The sequence below is a fragment of the Vigna angularis genome, chromosome 6 (genome assembly GCF_016808095.1).
Source record: "Vigna angularis cultivar LongXiaoDou No.4 chromosome 6, ASM1680809v1, whole genome shotgun sequence".
In the NCBI taxonomy this organism is placed as follows: Eukaryota; Viridiplantae; Streptophyta; class Magnoliopsida; order Fabales; family Fabaceae; genus Vigna; species Vigna angularis.
The window spans coordinates 25,339,576-25,355,385 of record NC_068975.1 but is presented as its reverse complement, the minus strand read 5'-3'; the positions used below and the strand labels follow the sequence as shown (position 1 = coordinate 25,355,385).

The 15,810-nt window shown below is 32.8% G+C and overlaps 3 protein-coding genes and 2 non-coding genes across 7 annotated transcripts; 3 read left to right on the top strand and 2 right to left on the bottom strand.

The window, feature by feature from the left end:
- Positions 1-932: 932 nt before the first annotated feature.
- Positions 933-10,249, bottom strand: LOC108342833 (serine/threonine-protein phosphatase PP1). 3 transcript variants are annotated; one of them, XM_052878801.1, is made up of 4 exons: positions 10,100-10,249; positions 1,947-2,506; positions 1,365-1,559; positions 933-1,276 (listed from the first exon to the last, which is right to left on the bottom strand). In XM_052878801.1, the coding sequence occupies exons 1-4, from the start codon at positions 10,155-10,157 to the stop codon at positions 1,250-1,252; spliced, it is 840 nt and encodes a 279-aa protein (XP_052734761.1). In that variant the 5' UTR covers positions 10,158-10,249; the 3' UTR covers positions 933-1,249. The 3 variants fall into 3 exon arrangements, with proteins under 3 accessions (XP_052734761.1, XP_017436167.1, XP_017436168.1); XM_017580678.2 differs by lacking the exon at positions 10,100-10,249 and adding an exon at positions 3,261-4,021; XM_017580679.2 differs by lacking the exon at positions 10,100-10,249 and adding an exon at positions 3,261-4,017 and having other exon boundaries at positions 933-1,273.
- LOC108341802 (60S ribosomal protein L18-2) lies at positions 5,055-7,098 on the top strand. The gene is made up of 5 exons (XM_017579455.2): positions 5,055-5,200; positions 5,313-5,402; positions 6,030-6,158; positions 6,279-6,461; positions 6,749-7,098. Exons 1-5 carry the CDS (start codon positions 5,198-5,200, stop codon positions 6,905-6,907), a joined length of 564 nt encoding a protein of 187 aa, XP_017434944.1. The 5' UTR covers positions 5,055-5,197; the 3' UTR covers positions 6,908-7,098.
- Positions 5,471-5,572, top strand: LOC128197652 (small nucleolar RNA snoR69Y). Its single transcript, XR_008250282.1, has one exon. It is a non-coding gene; the product is annotated as a small nucleolar RNA snoR69Y (small nucleolar RNA).
- LOC128197598 (small nucleolar RNA snoR53Y) lies at positions 5,776-5,853 on the top strand. Its single transcript, XR_008250228.1, has one exon. It is a non-coding gene; the product is annotated as a small nucleolar RNA snoR53Y (small nucleolar RNA).
- Positions 10,250-11,027: 778 nt separating the features above from the next.
- Positions 11,028-12,530, bottom strand: LOC108343425 (uncharacterized). Its single transcript, XM_017581698.2, has 3 exons — positions 11,933-12,530; positions 11,547-11,791; positions 11,028-11,467 (listed from the first exon to the last, which is right to left on the bottom strand). The coding sequence occupies exons 1-3, from the start codon at positions 12,395-12,397 to the stop codon at positions 11,221-11,223; spliced, it is 957 nt and encodes a 318-aa protein (XP_017437187.1). The 5' UTR covers positions 12,398-12,530; the 3' UTR covers positions 11,028-11,220.
- Positions 12,531-15,810: the final 3,280 nt, after the last annotated feature.

Here is a 15,810-nt window from a genome sequence, read left to right as displayed (position 1 = left end):
TTCAAATGAAAAGTTTCTTAACTAAATTTTGTTAAATGCGTTTTGATATCAATGGTGTTGTAAATCGGTGATTTTAGTGAATAATAATGTTGAAATTGTTTGACGGTTGAACTTCAGTTAATAAATTTTACAATTCAAAAATTTTTAAATATAAGATAAAGATTTATGAATTATTTTATAGTAAACTAACGATTATTATGTTTGCCTCAAGCCTAACATTTTTTATACAGGGGCTAAAAGTGGGATTGGAATATAAGAAGTTACTGTACAATGATTTGCTTTAAATTGATGAGTGGCTGTGCGGTCGCGTTTCTGAAAGAAAAAAACACTACATTTGAAAATTTTAACTTATAACTTGTAAGCGATTTTTTCTTCTTCGTTAAGTACTTTAAAAAACAACTTATCATCCCTGAATCAAGACGAATCTTGCATCTGTTACATACATTGACGTTGTATCCTACTTTCTTTCTTTGTTACAGAAGATAATTCTTTACCTCCTATAAAGTTCCCAAGCCAAGAACTCAATCAACACAAAACGCAATCTGCAACTACAAAACTTCCCAAGAACTGAAGATGTAAGCAAAGAAGCTGAAGGTGTTCTTATCGTGTTTCACCACTTGTGTGCTAGACGAGCTTATTTTCTTGGTTTACTTGACCTTGGATGATTCTATTCTAATTACAAGAAAAGCTTAATCAACAAATTTGTTACTTCTTGAGAGACAGACACGGTACGATGAATAAAAAAAGGGAGTTAAGGAGATAGATACTACATAAAGAAACTTTGAGACGCAGTTGCAGAACAGAAGCATCAGCAGAGCAGAATCGTCCAAGAAAAAGGAACAGGTTTCACATAATTCAGCTAGCGCCATAGGTAGCACAGAAAATTAAGATTTGTTTAAGTATTTTTATCAGTGGCATCACGAACAGAAGTCTACCAAAAACAACATTCCTGAGAAGTCATTGAGATAAATGGCATAGAAATTTACGCATTTGGTAACAGAAATCTCTTTGCATTCACAAATTACATGCTAATTTTGCCAATCACAAGCAAGCAGCTGATGTATAAAGCAATAATATCTGCCTCTGCACAGAAGAATGCCTGGGTGGTTCAGTTTACAATATACTATCATTGGCAATCTGTAATCAATAAGGCTCTCCCATGCCAAACTCCTACTTGACAATTTCAACTCCGTACGAGTTGAGTTAGCTGGATTGGATTCCTATTTGAACCGAAAATCTTTGCCAATTACTAGATCTTTCCCAGTTTGGGTGGCTGCTGAAAAAAGTTGTTGCATCAGATACCAGTATGTTGCACAAACCTTCAAAATAACACAACAATACAGCAGCGATAGTTCAAACTTTACCTTCTTAAAATTCATTTTCGAAGAACTACTTCCTGATGCTCTATCAGCGGGTTTCAATATCTCAAAGGAACATACAAGAGAATCATCAACGCTTAACAATGCACCAGCATTGTCAAATTCTCCACCATAATTCGGAGCAGAAAATATCGTGACTAATCTTCTTTTAGCGAAAAACTCATATCCATCCTCCACAACCTATCGAAAAAAATTAGACCTTGATCAGAAGAATCTGGAATAAGTAACACAAATAAGACAAAGATTGAAATAAAGGAGCAAGGATGAATGCCTGTAACAGCTCGACACAGCCTGATCTAGATACAATATGCATGCCAAATAAGGTAAGTGTACTTAGGCATTAGTCACTTAAGAATAAAAAAGATCACTAAGTTAGGTGTTTTCCAATGAATTTTCTGTCAATGAGAGAGTATGTTGAAAATGTGTTATTGGTATACTTTTCATTAGCAGAAGGTAAGAGCCAACAATAAACCAGAATTAGGCTTATAAGAACAACAGAAATTTGTACTCACAACTTCAATTGTATAACTAGTTCAGTCTGCTGATATGAAGTAAGAGGTGGTTTACCTGATGCCCTCTGCAAACAAGATCAAGGTCATTTTTATCCAAAAACTCCATAAGTACATCAGGTCCAAAGGTACATGAAACGCCTCGGTCACTATCCGCCCAACCCTCAATGCTAGCATCAGGATCAGACCAAAGCAGATCACAAAGGAGACCACTATCTGGAATTTCAGTAGGCCTTTGAATCTCTCTTATCAGATCTAAATTTTCTAATTCTGGAGAGAGTCCCCCATGCATACAAAGTATTTTCTCATCAATGAGAGCAGCCACCGGCAAACAGTTAAAGCAGTCGGTGAATATCTTCCATAACCGTACATTGAACCTCCTTTTACATTCATCATAAAAACCATATATACGGTTAATCTTTGCTTCTTCATGGTTTCCCCTCAAGAGAAAAATTTTGTCTGGATATCTTATCTTGTAGGCCAAAAGCAAACAAATAGTCTCCAAACTTTGCTTCCCTCTGTCCACATAATCCCCCAGAAACAAGTAGTTTGCCGCAGGAGGGAAGCCACCATATTCAAAAAGCCTCAGTAAGTCCTGGTACTGACCATGTATATCACCTACATGAGCAACAGGGGATTCAGAAAATTCCGTAATTGCTTACCTATTACCGGATTTTACCTCTCTTAAGAATAAAGTCCTTATTGATTAAGAAAATTTAGGTCCAGAACTGTAACAAAATTAAATAAATACGAATGTAACTACGATAAAATTTGAAGTTAAATACAATTCCAACCATTGATTTCTTAATTGATGCTTATTGCTAGACTAATATACTCTTATCATTTTAGAAGAACCAAATCCGTTTTCCACACCAGACTGCAAAAACGGATCTTTAAAGGATTATTTTCTCCCAAAATATCGGAGATACAGGGAAAGAAGTATTCGGAAGAAATGCATCAAATGTTAAAACATGACATTCGAGCGAAAGTAATTCAAAATACAGCTGCAATGAACAATTACGAGCAAATATCTCTTTCTTCCGGTAAATTTTCATTTAATAATTCATCGAACAAACACGGAAAACATCATTGTATCATTAATTATCGTCCTTGACAGACAGACAGACATGTTCAAAATCCAAAAATCCGAAAATCCAAAGATCCATTTTTTTTCAAAATTGGCGTAATTTTCCTTCACCTACCAAACAAATCAGACATCTCCTGCAGATTGTTAATACATATAGTAATTAAAACAAAAAATAAAAATGGTGGTTTGGAAGGAAATGAAATCTCCATAAGATTTGGCAGACGGAAGAGATGCAGAAGGGAAAAAGGTTAGAAATTTGAAGAGGAATGGAAAAGGGGGGCTAACCGCCGATGCGGATGGGAGCACGGAGCTCGAGAAGAATTGGCTGAGAGAGGAAGATTTGTCGGGCATTGACGCAGAGTTGACGGATCTCGGACTCAGAGAGCTGAACCTGTTTGCCTCCTTTCCCTTCGAGAAGCCTCCGAATGACGTCATCCAAGACGGCCTTGTCCATCATCCCCTCCATTGTTGTCATCATCATCTTCCCTCTTCCCTCTTCCTATCACAACACAAGAACCCTCTTTTGGATGGATGGTCGAGCCAAAGATGGGAGAGGAAGATGATAAATAAAGAAAATTTAGCTGTGGGATGGGAATTTTCGATATATGGACAAGATCGCCCAACCGAAAAACACACACAAACAAACACAAACACCCTTTTCAGCTTTTATATCATCTTCTTCTTCCTTTAAATCAACGATCTCTCGTCAATTCATCACAAGATCGATGGATGGATTCCTTTTATTCCCCTAAACATTAATTAATTAATTATTATTTTGGGATATTCAACTCAACTCCCAAGGTGAGGTGGCTGGGTTCAACTATAATATTTGCAAATTTTGGGTTTTGGTCTAAAAATCTACTCTTTATTCGGTTGAAACCTTCAACGCAGGGGACCAAATGGCGCGTAAGAACATCATGCGCTGGTCAACTCTCCCTCTTCCACGTGTCTCTCCTTCGTTGGTTGTCTCTTGTTGGTCAAATTTCGGAATCGCCGTTCGCCGTTCGCCATTCGCCAGGTCCTATGTTCCAACCTTCTCTTTGGACTTCGCCGCAATCCCCTCTACACGCCATCCGCACATTGCTCTAATCCTTTTCTCTTTCTATTATTACATAATAATAACAATAATTTACATCATAATAATATTTATAATACGGAATTATTAAACATTTTTTTAAAAAATCCCAGTAATGGTGATTTTATGAGTTTTCTTACGTGGTTTTTTCATAAATAATTGTATGTTGACAAATTGTAGTTACTATTGTTATTTTTGTTTTGCAAATACAAAATATTATTTCTTTCCTTCATAACTACTCAAGTACGGGACATCTAGAGTGATTATCACTAAATATTTATTTTTAATTTTACAAGGTTTTCTTGATAATAAAAAAATGTGCATTTAAAATATTATGATTAAGCATTTATTTCCATTTTGTAAACATTTCGTGACATGGTATCCAACCAAGAAGGATGTTCATAATGATTATCACCATATCTTAATTAACAAACATATGTCTTATTCGTAGGTGTTTTTTCTTCTTCAAATGGATAAGTTTGTCACGGTCTTTCAAAAACTTCACCAGGGATGCTGTTAGGTTTTATTCTTTTACTAAACCTATGTTTTCTTAAAACTCGTGAGCCTCTGAACACACGAGTCGGCCATATCCATTTTCTTTGTCACAACTATCCAGAAGGCAAAAAAAAAATAAAAAAATACGAGTTTGATCATTTTGCCTTATAATAGAGCATTATATTGTTCACCAAGGAACAATAATTTAAAGTAATTATTTACTTCAAAAGTATCTTTATCCGAAACTTTTACTTTAAAAAATTGTTATAATCGAAATAAGTTATTTTAAGATAGATTCGAAATCAGTTTAAGTTCGAATTTTCAACTTCTCACGTTCCAGTTTAGGCGAAATTTATTAAAATAAAAAAAAAGAGAATAAATATGATGAGAAAAAGTATAACTTCACGGTTTTAAATTAAAAATCGATAAATAAAGTGCACCATTCCATACATGGTCCGAATGTGAAAAGTCGATTGGATATATAGTTTTGGGCCTTTGTTAGCCTCTTAAGCCACGAAGCCCAAAACAGAATCACGAGGCCCATATCCATTAGTAAAAACCCTAGCATACATAACTTCATTGTAGACTGGCTGCTAAGTCTGAGACATTACGATTCACAGGTGTGTGCTGTTCCAACACCCAAAAAGCGGCAATGGTATGCTGTTTTCTTCTTCGTCTCTGTTTTGTTCCTTTGAACGTAGCTGTAATCCGTGTTAAGGTTATATTCAACAACGTTTTATGCATTTGTATTTGCCTATGATACGCAGGGGATCGATCTTAAGGCTGGGGGTAAGAGCAAGAAGACCAAAAGAACAGCACCCAAGTCCAACGACATATACCTCAAACTACTTGTCAAGGTTTCTCTCTCTTCGATAATACCATACGATGTTTGTTATGAATAAGATCCGATGTTTGTTTTCGTTTTTCACGACGATGATGATAAATGTGAATCCCAGCTCATTATGAGACCCTTCTCCATTTGAAAGGTCTGGGAATATGCCTTTTCCACATTTGTCTGAGCCTCTGCACACTTTTCTTTCATTCTTTGAAGTATTTTCAATTCGAATGTTGAATTGTCTCATCAATGAAAGGTCCCTTGTGCACACTCCTATTTTAAATAGTTTATCGTCTCATTGTTTGTACTGCTGCCAAAGTTTCAAATTTTTTCTCTACGTGGAGGTAGTCTAATTTTTATGTTCGATATTGTCATTGCAAGTCCAGGCATTTTAGGTTCCCAATGATGCTTTCTATTTTACCATGCTAATGCTGATATCTTATGATTATTACTTCTATTGTACTGAGGGAACTAAATCTTTTTTTTATCATTGTTTATCTAATTTCAAGTATGTTAAGATTGTTCTAGCATTATTATTAGGATAATAAATAATGGATTTTTGCTATGAATAATTTTGCATTCAAATCAGAAGTTGTTTATGTTTACTACTTATGCTTAGAGGGATTCTGATTAAATGTTACGTGGGCAGCTGTATCGATTCCTTGTTCGGAGGACTGGCAGCAGTTTCAATGCCGTGATACTCAAGCGCTTGTTCATGAGTAAGGTGAACAAGCCTCCAATTTCGTTGTCGAGGTTGATTAAGTATACAAAAGGGAAGGTATGTATCTGTATCTCATTCTTTTGCATCTTTTGTACTGGTGTAGTTGTTTCTCATATCGGTTAATTAATATTAATTGTGGTTTAAATTTCACTAATGTTTTATTTTCTTGGAATGTAGGAAGATAAAATTGCTGTTTTAGTGGGGACAGTAACTGATGATATCAGAGTATATGAAGTTCCACCATTGAAAATTACAGCACTCAGGTTTACAGAGAGAGCACGTGCAAGAATAGAGAAGGCAGGTGGTGAATGCTTGACATTTGATCAACTTGCCCTTAGGGCTCCTTTGGGACAGAATACGGTATGTTGGCTTTTGTTGTTTTTTGAGTGAATATCTATATCTTACCACTTTAGTTGTGTTAATTAAAATACTATTTGGTTCTTGCTCACACATTGTTGAACAGAATTTGTTTTTTCACGTCTTTAGATTTAGAGTTGGTGTTCATTTTTAGTATAGAAATCACATGATTATTGTTTATACTCTTTAGTGTTGTCTCTGGTTGAGTTTAATTGCATGAATTAATTTATCCAATGCAAAATCATATTGCAATTGATATATAGAAACTTGATGTATGTCCTTGAATGCAGGTCCTTTTAAGAGGCCCAAAGAATGCTCGGGAAGCTGTGAAACACTTTGGTCCTGCTCCTGGTGTGCCACACAGCCATACCAAACCCTATGTTCGGTCTAAGGGAAGAAAGTTTGAGAAGGCAAGAGGCAGGAGGAACAGCAGAGGATTTAGAGTTTAAGAAGATAGCTTTCTATTTTTTAATAGTGTTCTGAAAACTTTTTGTTATAGGCTCTGCTGACTTTTTTTCTCATATTTCTCTTAAGAAGAATTCAGTTATGGACATCGTTCTTGGCCCCATATTTTGCATTAACGTGTATTTACCCATTTGATGAATTGAAAACCTAGTCATCTCTCGTGACCTTTTTGATCCTTCGATAGGGTGAGCTACCCTTTTTAATGGTGCACCCCTCTGCCACAACCGTTTTCTCAATACAATTTATTTGTTTATTTTGCAAGCTAGCTATTAATCGGAAATTGTTTCGACATGAAACGAGTAAACATCGTAATTCGTTTCAAGAAGTGTTTTATGATGCATTTTTTTTGTCAATTTTTGTAGGTGTTTATTTTTATCAATGTGTACTGTCTTGTTTTGTTTTTGGGTGTTTGAATTATATATTTATATGTTTCTTCAATTCAATTCACAGTAATCTTCGATTTATATAAGGTAGTTTAAATCCAAAATTTTGAGGCATGGAGTGTGTTACGGTGTTATGATTATATCAGTGTTGTTTTTATCCATCATGAGTTTTTTGTGTAGTGCTTGTAAGTTTCTTTCAGATAATATTTTTTTTTTGTGTACAGTGATTTTTACTGTTATTATAAATACGATGTTATTTTTTTGGCTATTGTTACAATAGTCTATCATAAACTCAATTAAGCACGATGCATAATAATAGACAATATATCAAATCAGTTAGAATAATCAAAACAACCAAATCCAACAACTCAATTTTGCTTGAGTGATTACCAAGTGAAATATAGTCCATAAACAAGTCAAATAAATATTATTACATATTAGTAATAATTGAAAGAAATATAAAAGATGGTAATAAATATTAAGATCAATAAAAAAATGTTTCAGAAATTAAAAGCGAGTTTTGTACAAAATGAATAAATAAGATTTATATTCATTCAATGATTATAAGTAGATTTTGTGGAGACAAAACTCAATTTATGAAAATGTTTTACATTGATTATCACGTAAAACTTATTGGTGATGAATGTGAGAATTAACATGAAGAACTAACACATTAAACAATTCGATATTTTGTGAACTTAGAGACCATAGTTGAATTTTGTAAACAGATGAAGAAAAAAGATTAATACTTTTTTAAGATTGCAAGTTGAGTTTTTGTGAAAAAAAAATGATGATTAAAAACATAGTTTATGAAATGTTTTATATATGATCATCATGTAAAACATTCAGCTGTGTGTGGAAGAGTAGCTAAGGGATACATACACTATTTGGATACTTATTCTCCCATTAGGAAATTGACATAAATAATGTTTAAAATGTGTTTTTTTTAATGGAACACATAATAATAAAGAAGTGTCTATGCAACTTTCTCATATATTTCTTCTTTGAATTTTGAAATTGTATGGTATATGTACGGATTAATCGATTAGCCTAGTTTAAAGGAGATTGTTCGGTGATGATTAGAATCAATTAATTATTTAATTAATCTAAACAAGTTAGTAATAATGTTTAACATAATTAGATCGCAGTTAGGACAACTCTAATAAAAATTGTATAGAAAAACCTATAAATAAAAATCAAAAGTATAGTTATTAGAACTTATAGAACATTAATTACTTAACCAATCGAATTTGAATTGACTTAAGTATTAAAGTATCTTTAGCAGGTACATCCGATCAGTTGGAGCTTCAACTATCTAAACAAGTGGGAAGACAACTAAAGAGTGGTAGGAATATTGTTTTTATTGTACACTCGACCCATGAGGTCAAACAAAAACTTTTGAAGTCTACATGGTGACTACAAGGAAGAGGGTAAGTAATCAAGCACAAGAGGAAATTGTTAACAACCAAATGGACCTGATGAAGATGATGAGGAAAATGCAAAAGCAAAGGGATGAGATGTAGAGAAAACACAAGGAAGTGATAAAGGCATTGTGGACAGAGAAGGAGATCATTCTGTAGGAGAAGGGTGATAAAGGCCCTATGCCATTTACCCTAACTCTAGCATTGGACTACTAAAGCAAGCAGTTTCGGTGCGAGCAAATAGCACCACCACTTCGTCATTAATGTAAACATGATCAGTATGTTACCATTTGTTGTAGGGACTAATGAGATCCCTTTACTCGATAATTGAAGGATGCCATTGTTCGAAAAGTACGACGGATCTACAAACCCAAATCTAGTGAAGAAACAAGGTTGGGGTAGGAGTAAGACCCAAAACCTTACACAAGATGACAAACGCCTACATAGTCGTCCATGCATTCTAGTGAAGCTGAATGGAAGCAACATTCATATCTTGTAGGACCTTTGTTTAAGCTTAAGGCTCAGAGGCCTATGTATTGTATATGTACTTATCGGTACACATCGATCGAAACGTCCCAACCTATCGTCTTAGCTTAGAAGAGATCCTTTAATGATGATTTGAATCAACTAATTACCTAGTTAATCTAAACAGGCCAATAATAAGGTTTAGGGTGTTGCTCCCTCCACCACCACACATTTCTTCCTCCACCTCCCCAATTTTTTTTAATTCCAATTATATCCTCAAATTAAAATCTTTTATTTTTATTATTTTAATTTATTTCAAACTTAGTTCTCCTACTTTACTCCCTGCACCCAATCTTTCCATCTCTCAATTCGGTTTAACAATTTGTCTTATGTTTTACTTTACAACTCCATTTGTCTTCTCCGTTTCACTTCTCCTCATCCGTTTCTTTCTTCTTCATTTTCCTTACATTATTAAAATACATTAAAAATATATTGAAAAATAATAAATCAAAACATTTAAATTAAATTATTAAAATATTTCCAAAATAAAGAATAAACTAATAAAACAAACCCTAAGATTAAAAACGTAACTCGGAGTCCGTTTAAGGAAAAAACGGATGTCAACATCCGTTTATGGAAATAACGGATGTCAACATCCGTTTATGGAAAGAACGGATGTCAACATCCGTTTATGGAAAAAACGGATATCAACATCCGTTTAAGGCAAAAAGGGATTTCAACATCCGTTTAAGGAAAAAACGGATGTCGACATCCGTTTTGTTGACATCCGTTGAAGGATGTTGACATCCACTGAAGGATGTTGACATCCGTTGAAGGATGTCACCTCCGTTTAAAAGTTACGTTTTTTATTTTAGGGTTTTATTTGAAGGTTTATTCGAATACGCACCTTGAGGAAGCAACACACGCACTGAACCACTCCACACACTGCACCACGAGAGCGACATTGCATCACGAGAGGGAGACTGCTTGATAATTCTTTCCACCACTACCAACCTTTACAACTTGTAGTATCTCATCGCGACAAAAGAAAGAGAGGAAGAAATATAATGTTAAAATAAAAGAAAAATATTTTACTCGTGTACGGGGAACTAGAAAAGTAATAGGTTGTCAATGGGTAAAATTAAAAAATAACCCTAAAAATAAAATTTTACTTAGGGACAAAATAGTAAAGGGGAGGTGGAGGGAGAAAGGTGTGGTGGTGGAGGGAGCAACACCCTAAGGTTTAATAGAATTAGATTGTGATTGGACCAATCCTAATCAAAAGTACATAGAGAATCTTATGAATGCAGGTTAAATGTATGGTTATTGAAATTTTTTAATTATTACAATATTAATTGCTTAACTGATTGAGACCGAATTGACTTAAGCATCAAAATATTTTTAATAATACACCCACTAGGTTGGAAATTTCACTATCCAAACACATAGCAAAATAGCTTATGAGTGGTAGAAAGATTGTTTTAGTAAGACACTCGACTCCATATATCCGAAAATTGTAATAGGTTTGCCTGCAAATCAGTTCCATCTTGTTTGAAAAATAGTTCTCAAGTTTTTTCACTTTATAATCAATGGGGCTTGACCTTGTTTATGATCAAGAATTCTCATTACAATCAGTAACTATGTATTATTCACGTACGAGTAATTCACAGATACCCTCTTCAAGAACTACGGACCACAGAGCACAACAAAGGGATATGCGAAGATACATTAGATGAACTGCAGAATCTTCGAAAGGCCAAGCACAACCCCTTGCCTTCAAATGTAAGGAAATAAGTAGCTTTTCTTAAGATAAACATATATATAATCAGGAAAAATTTGCGATGAATTTTTTTACGCTGAATCTCTCTGGTATGTTCACACACTACAACATTCTTTAATTCAAAATACATTTTCTTATTTATGCAATATGTCCTGCATAATTAAAAGTAACCTGAGTTCCTCAGTACTAACTTGCATAAAATAAAAACACAACAACTTCAACAATTTTGATTCCGTTTTGTCATCATATTATAATTTCTTGATAAACTCGTATATGTAATTACCGATTTCTTCTGCTGATTCTTGATTGTTGAAATGAGCTACATCTTTCTGCACAATCACTTCTTCTAAATTTGGCACATCATGTTTGAAACCACCACCGTGGATATACTCCTTCATGTTCAGAGAGGTGTACACCATGTCAAACTCACCTGTGATGAACTTTACCGGCACTTGGATTTTTGCTCCACTCCATGGTGCTGTCAGCTCCCAATTTCTGTAAGCAACAACACAGTTAATTAAATACATGTCTTTCTGATAAATTTTCAGCGAAAAGGAAAGCAGAGATTAATTACAAGTTCAAATTTCTGTAATAGTTCAAGGGTCCTGTGAAGCCTGTTTTCTCAAATTTGGATACGTAATAGGCAAGATCATCGTCCGTGAGCCAAGAGGGTAAGGAATTCGGCATATCCGGATTGAACCCGGTTCCATACTCTCCCTTGGGAAGGATCGGAGGACCAGGTTTTCTAGTTGTCAGAATGTTTTTCAACACATACTCAGTCCCAACTTCAGCCATCTGAGTCTCCATTTCGCCTGGTTTCTGTCAAAAGTTTTCAATACAATTTACCATCAGATCTAACATTACCCCACTAAATTCTCATTCTCCTTTTTCAGTTCACATAAAAAAAAGAAGACTTAAATGTAAACTATAAACAGTAGTTGGGGGAAAACAAGAATATACCTGAAATCTGTAGATGTAGTAGTCGTCTCCGTACATAGCACGCATGGCATCGACGGTTCTGATGTTGGGGTCTCTGTGAAGAAGAGGAACACTGAGGCAGACATAGGCCTTGACTCTGTCGGGGCGAAACATGCAGAGGTACCAACCTATGAGGGCTCCCCAGTCATGAGCCACAAGGAAGACTTGTTGGACACCCAGAGAGTCTATAAGCGCAACCAGATCACCCACTATGTGAAAGCAGGTGTAGCTGCTGATTGAAGCTGGTGCCTCAGTGTCACCGAAGCCACGTAGATCTGGTGCAACAGCGTGATATCCTTTAGAGCTGAGAGCCAGGATCTGGTGACGCCATGAGTACCAGAGTTCAGGAAAGCCATGGAGGAACAACACCACAGGACCCTCTCCTTTCTCTGCTATATGCATTTTTATGCCATTTACTTCCACTGTTCTGTGTGCAATGCCCTCCATTTCTCTGATCTTCTTGCTGCCGAGAGTGAGTTTGATGCTAACTCAATCTGAAAAGGTGTTTTTTGTTTTAGTACCTTCAAGTTTGAGTTGTTTTAAGTGGTAAATCATGTCTGTGGTTCCATCTTATCATCTAAACATAATTAGCACTGTGTGTCTGTCCTTCAATTTCCATTTTTTCCAAAGTACGAGGTTAAGGTGGTTTTTGTGTTCGTGCGTTTAGTATATTGAAAAGGATTTGACTTATATTTATCAAGTAATTAGTAAAGTGTTGTTATAATTTATTTTTTATATTATTATTGATATTAATAATACTGTTTTTTAAATGGTGGTGTATACTGTATAAAAAAATTAAAAATAAAGTTTAATTATTAGTGTTTTTTTTATAACACAATTAATAAGTTGATTGCAAAAATTAATTTTGAATATTATTTTCATATGTACATATATGTAATGTTGGTTTCTTTTATTTAAAAGAAATATTTATATATGATTTATGTGTGGAAGAGATTTTGTGTGGATAATGGTTAAACGTCCTCCTATCAAAATTGGAAATAAGGACAAATAAAATATTATGAGTTTTGTTTTGTCTCTATGTGGTGGTTTTAAGGTGATTATATTTTTAGAAATGCATTGACTTTTTGAGCCAATAATGATGTTATCGATTGTTTGTAACTGTCTTAAAATTAATTAACATCTTGTTTAAAATGATTAAGTTTTTAATGTGATTTATTACAATATTTATTATTTTATATTTTTCATTTACTTCTCTAATTATAATTAATAATACTAGCTCAATTTGAATTAAAATATATATTATTGTTGACAAATTTAATTTAAAATTCTATTTTGAATATTTAAAATAGTCAAAATAGTTGTAAAGAAAAAGATTTAATAAATTAAGTTGTATTTTTCTCATATTCTACTTTTTTATGAAAAATCATAAATAAATTAGGGATGATTAATAAACTCATTTTCATCAAGTTAAAATTAAACTCAAATTTATATTTCTGAAAAAAAATAATTTAGACTTTTATACATCTAAATCTGAATAATTTAATTTTAATATTTATTTTTAAATTCATATATTTTAAAATAAAATTTGAAGATATATAATTTGGTTTATTTAAATTTAAAATTAGATTTTTTTTTTCAAGTTCATTTTTCATGAAGAAAATTGTTGCTTTTTTATAATTAAATGATCATAATCTTATATCTCTAATTACTAAATTTGAATATAAAAAATGAGTAAATTAGGTATAATTAATATGAGATGCATAAAGTGTAACGGCTATTTAGGATAATAACTTCTGCCTCAGCTACTATCCTCAGAGTATCTTAAATATACCGATTTCGCCAAACGGTCCTTTGCCTTCTACCTTCCAGAATTTTTTCTTCTATATACATTATATTACTTTACATTCGCAATTTATTTTTATTTATTCTAGAAAAATATGAATTGATTATTTTTGTAATGCTGTATATACATTATTGAGTGATAAAAATTGCAAAGGTCAAAACTTATCAATTGTTAGAGAAGAGAGAAGTTTATAAACTAATTAAGAGTATTAATGATTCTAATTCTGGATGTTTGGTAAGAAGAATTAGAAAAGGAAAGAGGAAAAGAAAGAATTAGAAAATTATATTGGAATGGCTTTAATTTATGAATGAGAGTTTAAATTAATTTTTAATATTAATTATTAAAGTTTTAATTGTTTATTATTATTATTATATTATAAATTATTATCTGATTAATAATAAAAATTAATAATAATAAATAGCTTAAATCTTGGTAAATAATGTTAAAGATCAATATATAATCTGATTTACAAAATTGATAATAAATTTTTATTAATAATATAGACTATTTTAGATCTAATAATTTTTAATTTATAACATAACTTAACTAATATAAAAACTAATTATTTTTAGTCTTTAAAATTAGCTGTTATCTAATAATTTTCTTGTAGTGAATTTTGTAGAAGATAAAATTAGATTTTAAGTATAGAGTTTATTATAAAAAGGTGAGTTGGGATAGTAATAGACATTCAAATCCCCCGTTTAATACAATAATCAGGAAACCGAGTGACTTTGGAAGATTTTTGAAGAAAAGAAAAGGTAAAATAGGCATGTGAAGGTTAAAATGTTTAGCAAACATTTGATTATACTAGTAAAGAAAGCTATCTATGCAACTTTCTTGCTTTCTTTTTTGTTTGTTTTCTTGCGTTATGTGTATTTAGAAATGATTGTGTTAATGATGGTCGTAAAGGAAGTTAATCAAATTATGTTTTCTTTTCAAGTTGTGTTATTATGATGATGAAAAACATGTTTTTAAAAGTGAAAGTGATCTATGAAAGATTCTAACAAGGAAAAAAGATGTTTTTAGGTTCGATTTATTAAATTTTCCATGTATTTTACTTTTAAAAGAAGTGATTATTGGAATTTATTTTTTATTGATGAGTTTTTGGATGATTAGAAAACTAGTTTTATGTATATGTGATGTTATGACTATATGATTAATGTATTGTATGTATTAACAAATATGAGTTCTATATCAATAGTTCTACGTGGATAGTGGTATCTTGTGAATTTTGCAAATCTATGTAAGAGTGAACTTGGTTAGTATTGATTTTTGCAAGGGTGGACTCTATAAGTCTTTGTGTGAGTATGAATACACTCTATAAATCTCTTTGTGAGTATGAATTTTAAGTTGTGTGGGCAGTGGTAGTTTGTGGTCTCTGTAAGTCTTTGTGTGAGTATGAATAGATTTTATAAATCTCTTTATGAGTATGAGTTTTAGTTATGTGGTCAATGCTACTTTGTGGACTCTATTGTCTCTATGTGAGCAAGAATGGACCATGTAAGTTTTTGTCTAAGCAAAAGTAGACTTTGTAAGTTTTTGTGTGAGTAGGGATAAATTTTGTAAGTCTTTATGTGAGCATGACTAGACTTTGTAAATCTTTATATGAGTATGAGTTGGTAACCTTGTATGGGTTGAAATATCTGCTAAACTTTGTGAACGAGTGACTAAGAGTTTTACGTGACAAATAATGGATAATTATGAGTAAGTAAAAGACGTTAAACTCGTGTGAGAGTAACAATTGGTAGTTTCACATGAATAAGGTATTTGGTAACTTTGTGTGAGCTGGCGGAGGTTCTGCGTGAACCATGGACTCTATGTGAGTCTAGAATGAAATCTTGTGTTGAGACAATTTTTACTAATGTGTATGTGTTACTATGTGATAAGTATATGTTGTATCTTTAAATTGATGGTTATGTGTTTTTATGTTAGTTCACCATTTTGTTTGTTATGTTTGTGTTTGATTATTATGATCGTGGTTTATCTTAGGAAGATATGATAATATATATGTCAAGAAAGATGTATAAGAGGATGAGAATTTTGGACAATGTTTGAG

What these genes read in the sequence shown, in the direction of transcription:
- LOC108342833 (XM_017580678.2), bottom strand. Translation starts at nt 3,456, where the DNA reads ATGATGATGACAACAATGGAGGGGATGATGGACAAGGCCGTCTTGGAT. An exon ending in TGCTCCCATCCGCATCGGCG is followed by an intron (nt 2,507 to 3,260) that starts GTTAGCCCCCCT and finishes TTGCTCATGTAG; the next exon opens with GTGATATACATGGTCAGTAC. An exon ending in TTGTTTGCAGAGGGCATCAG is followed by an intron (nt 1,560 to 1,946) that starts GTAAACCACCTC and finishes TTTTTTCGATAG; the next exon opens with GTTGTGGAGGATGGATATGA.
- LOC108341802 (XM_017579455.2), top strand. An exon ending in ACCTCAAACTACTTGTCAAG is followed by an intron (nt 5,403 to 6,029) that starts GTTTCTCTCTCT and finishes TTACGTGGGCAG; the next exon opens with CTGTATCGATTCCTTGTTCG. An exon ending in CTCCTTTGGGACAGAATACG is followed by an intron (nt 6,462 to 6,748) that starts GTATGTTGGCTT and finishes CCTTGAATGCAG; the next exon opens with GTCCTTTTAAGAGGCCCAAA.
- LOC108343425 (XM_017581698.2), bottom strand. Translation starts at nt 12,397, where the DNA reads ATGGAGGGCATTGCACACAGAACAGTGGAAGTAAATGGCATAAAAATG. An exon ending in ACTACATCTACAGATTTCAG is followed by an intron (nt 11,792 to 11,932) that starts GTATATTCTTGT and finishes AACTTTTGACAG; the next exon opens with AAACCAGGCGAAATGGAGAC. An exon ending in TATTACAGAAATTTGAACTT is followed by an intron (nt 11,468 to 11,546) that starts GTAATTAATCTC and finishes TGTTGCTTACAG; the next exon opens with AAATTGGGAGCTGACAGCAC.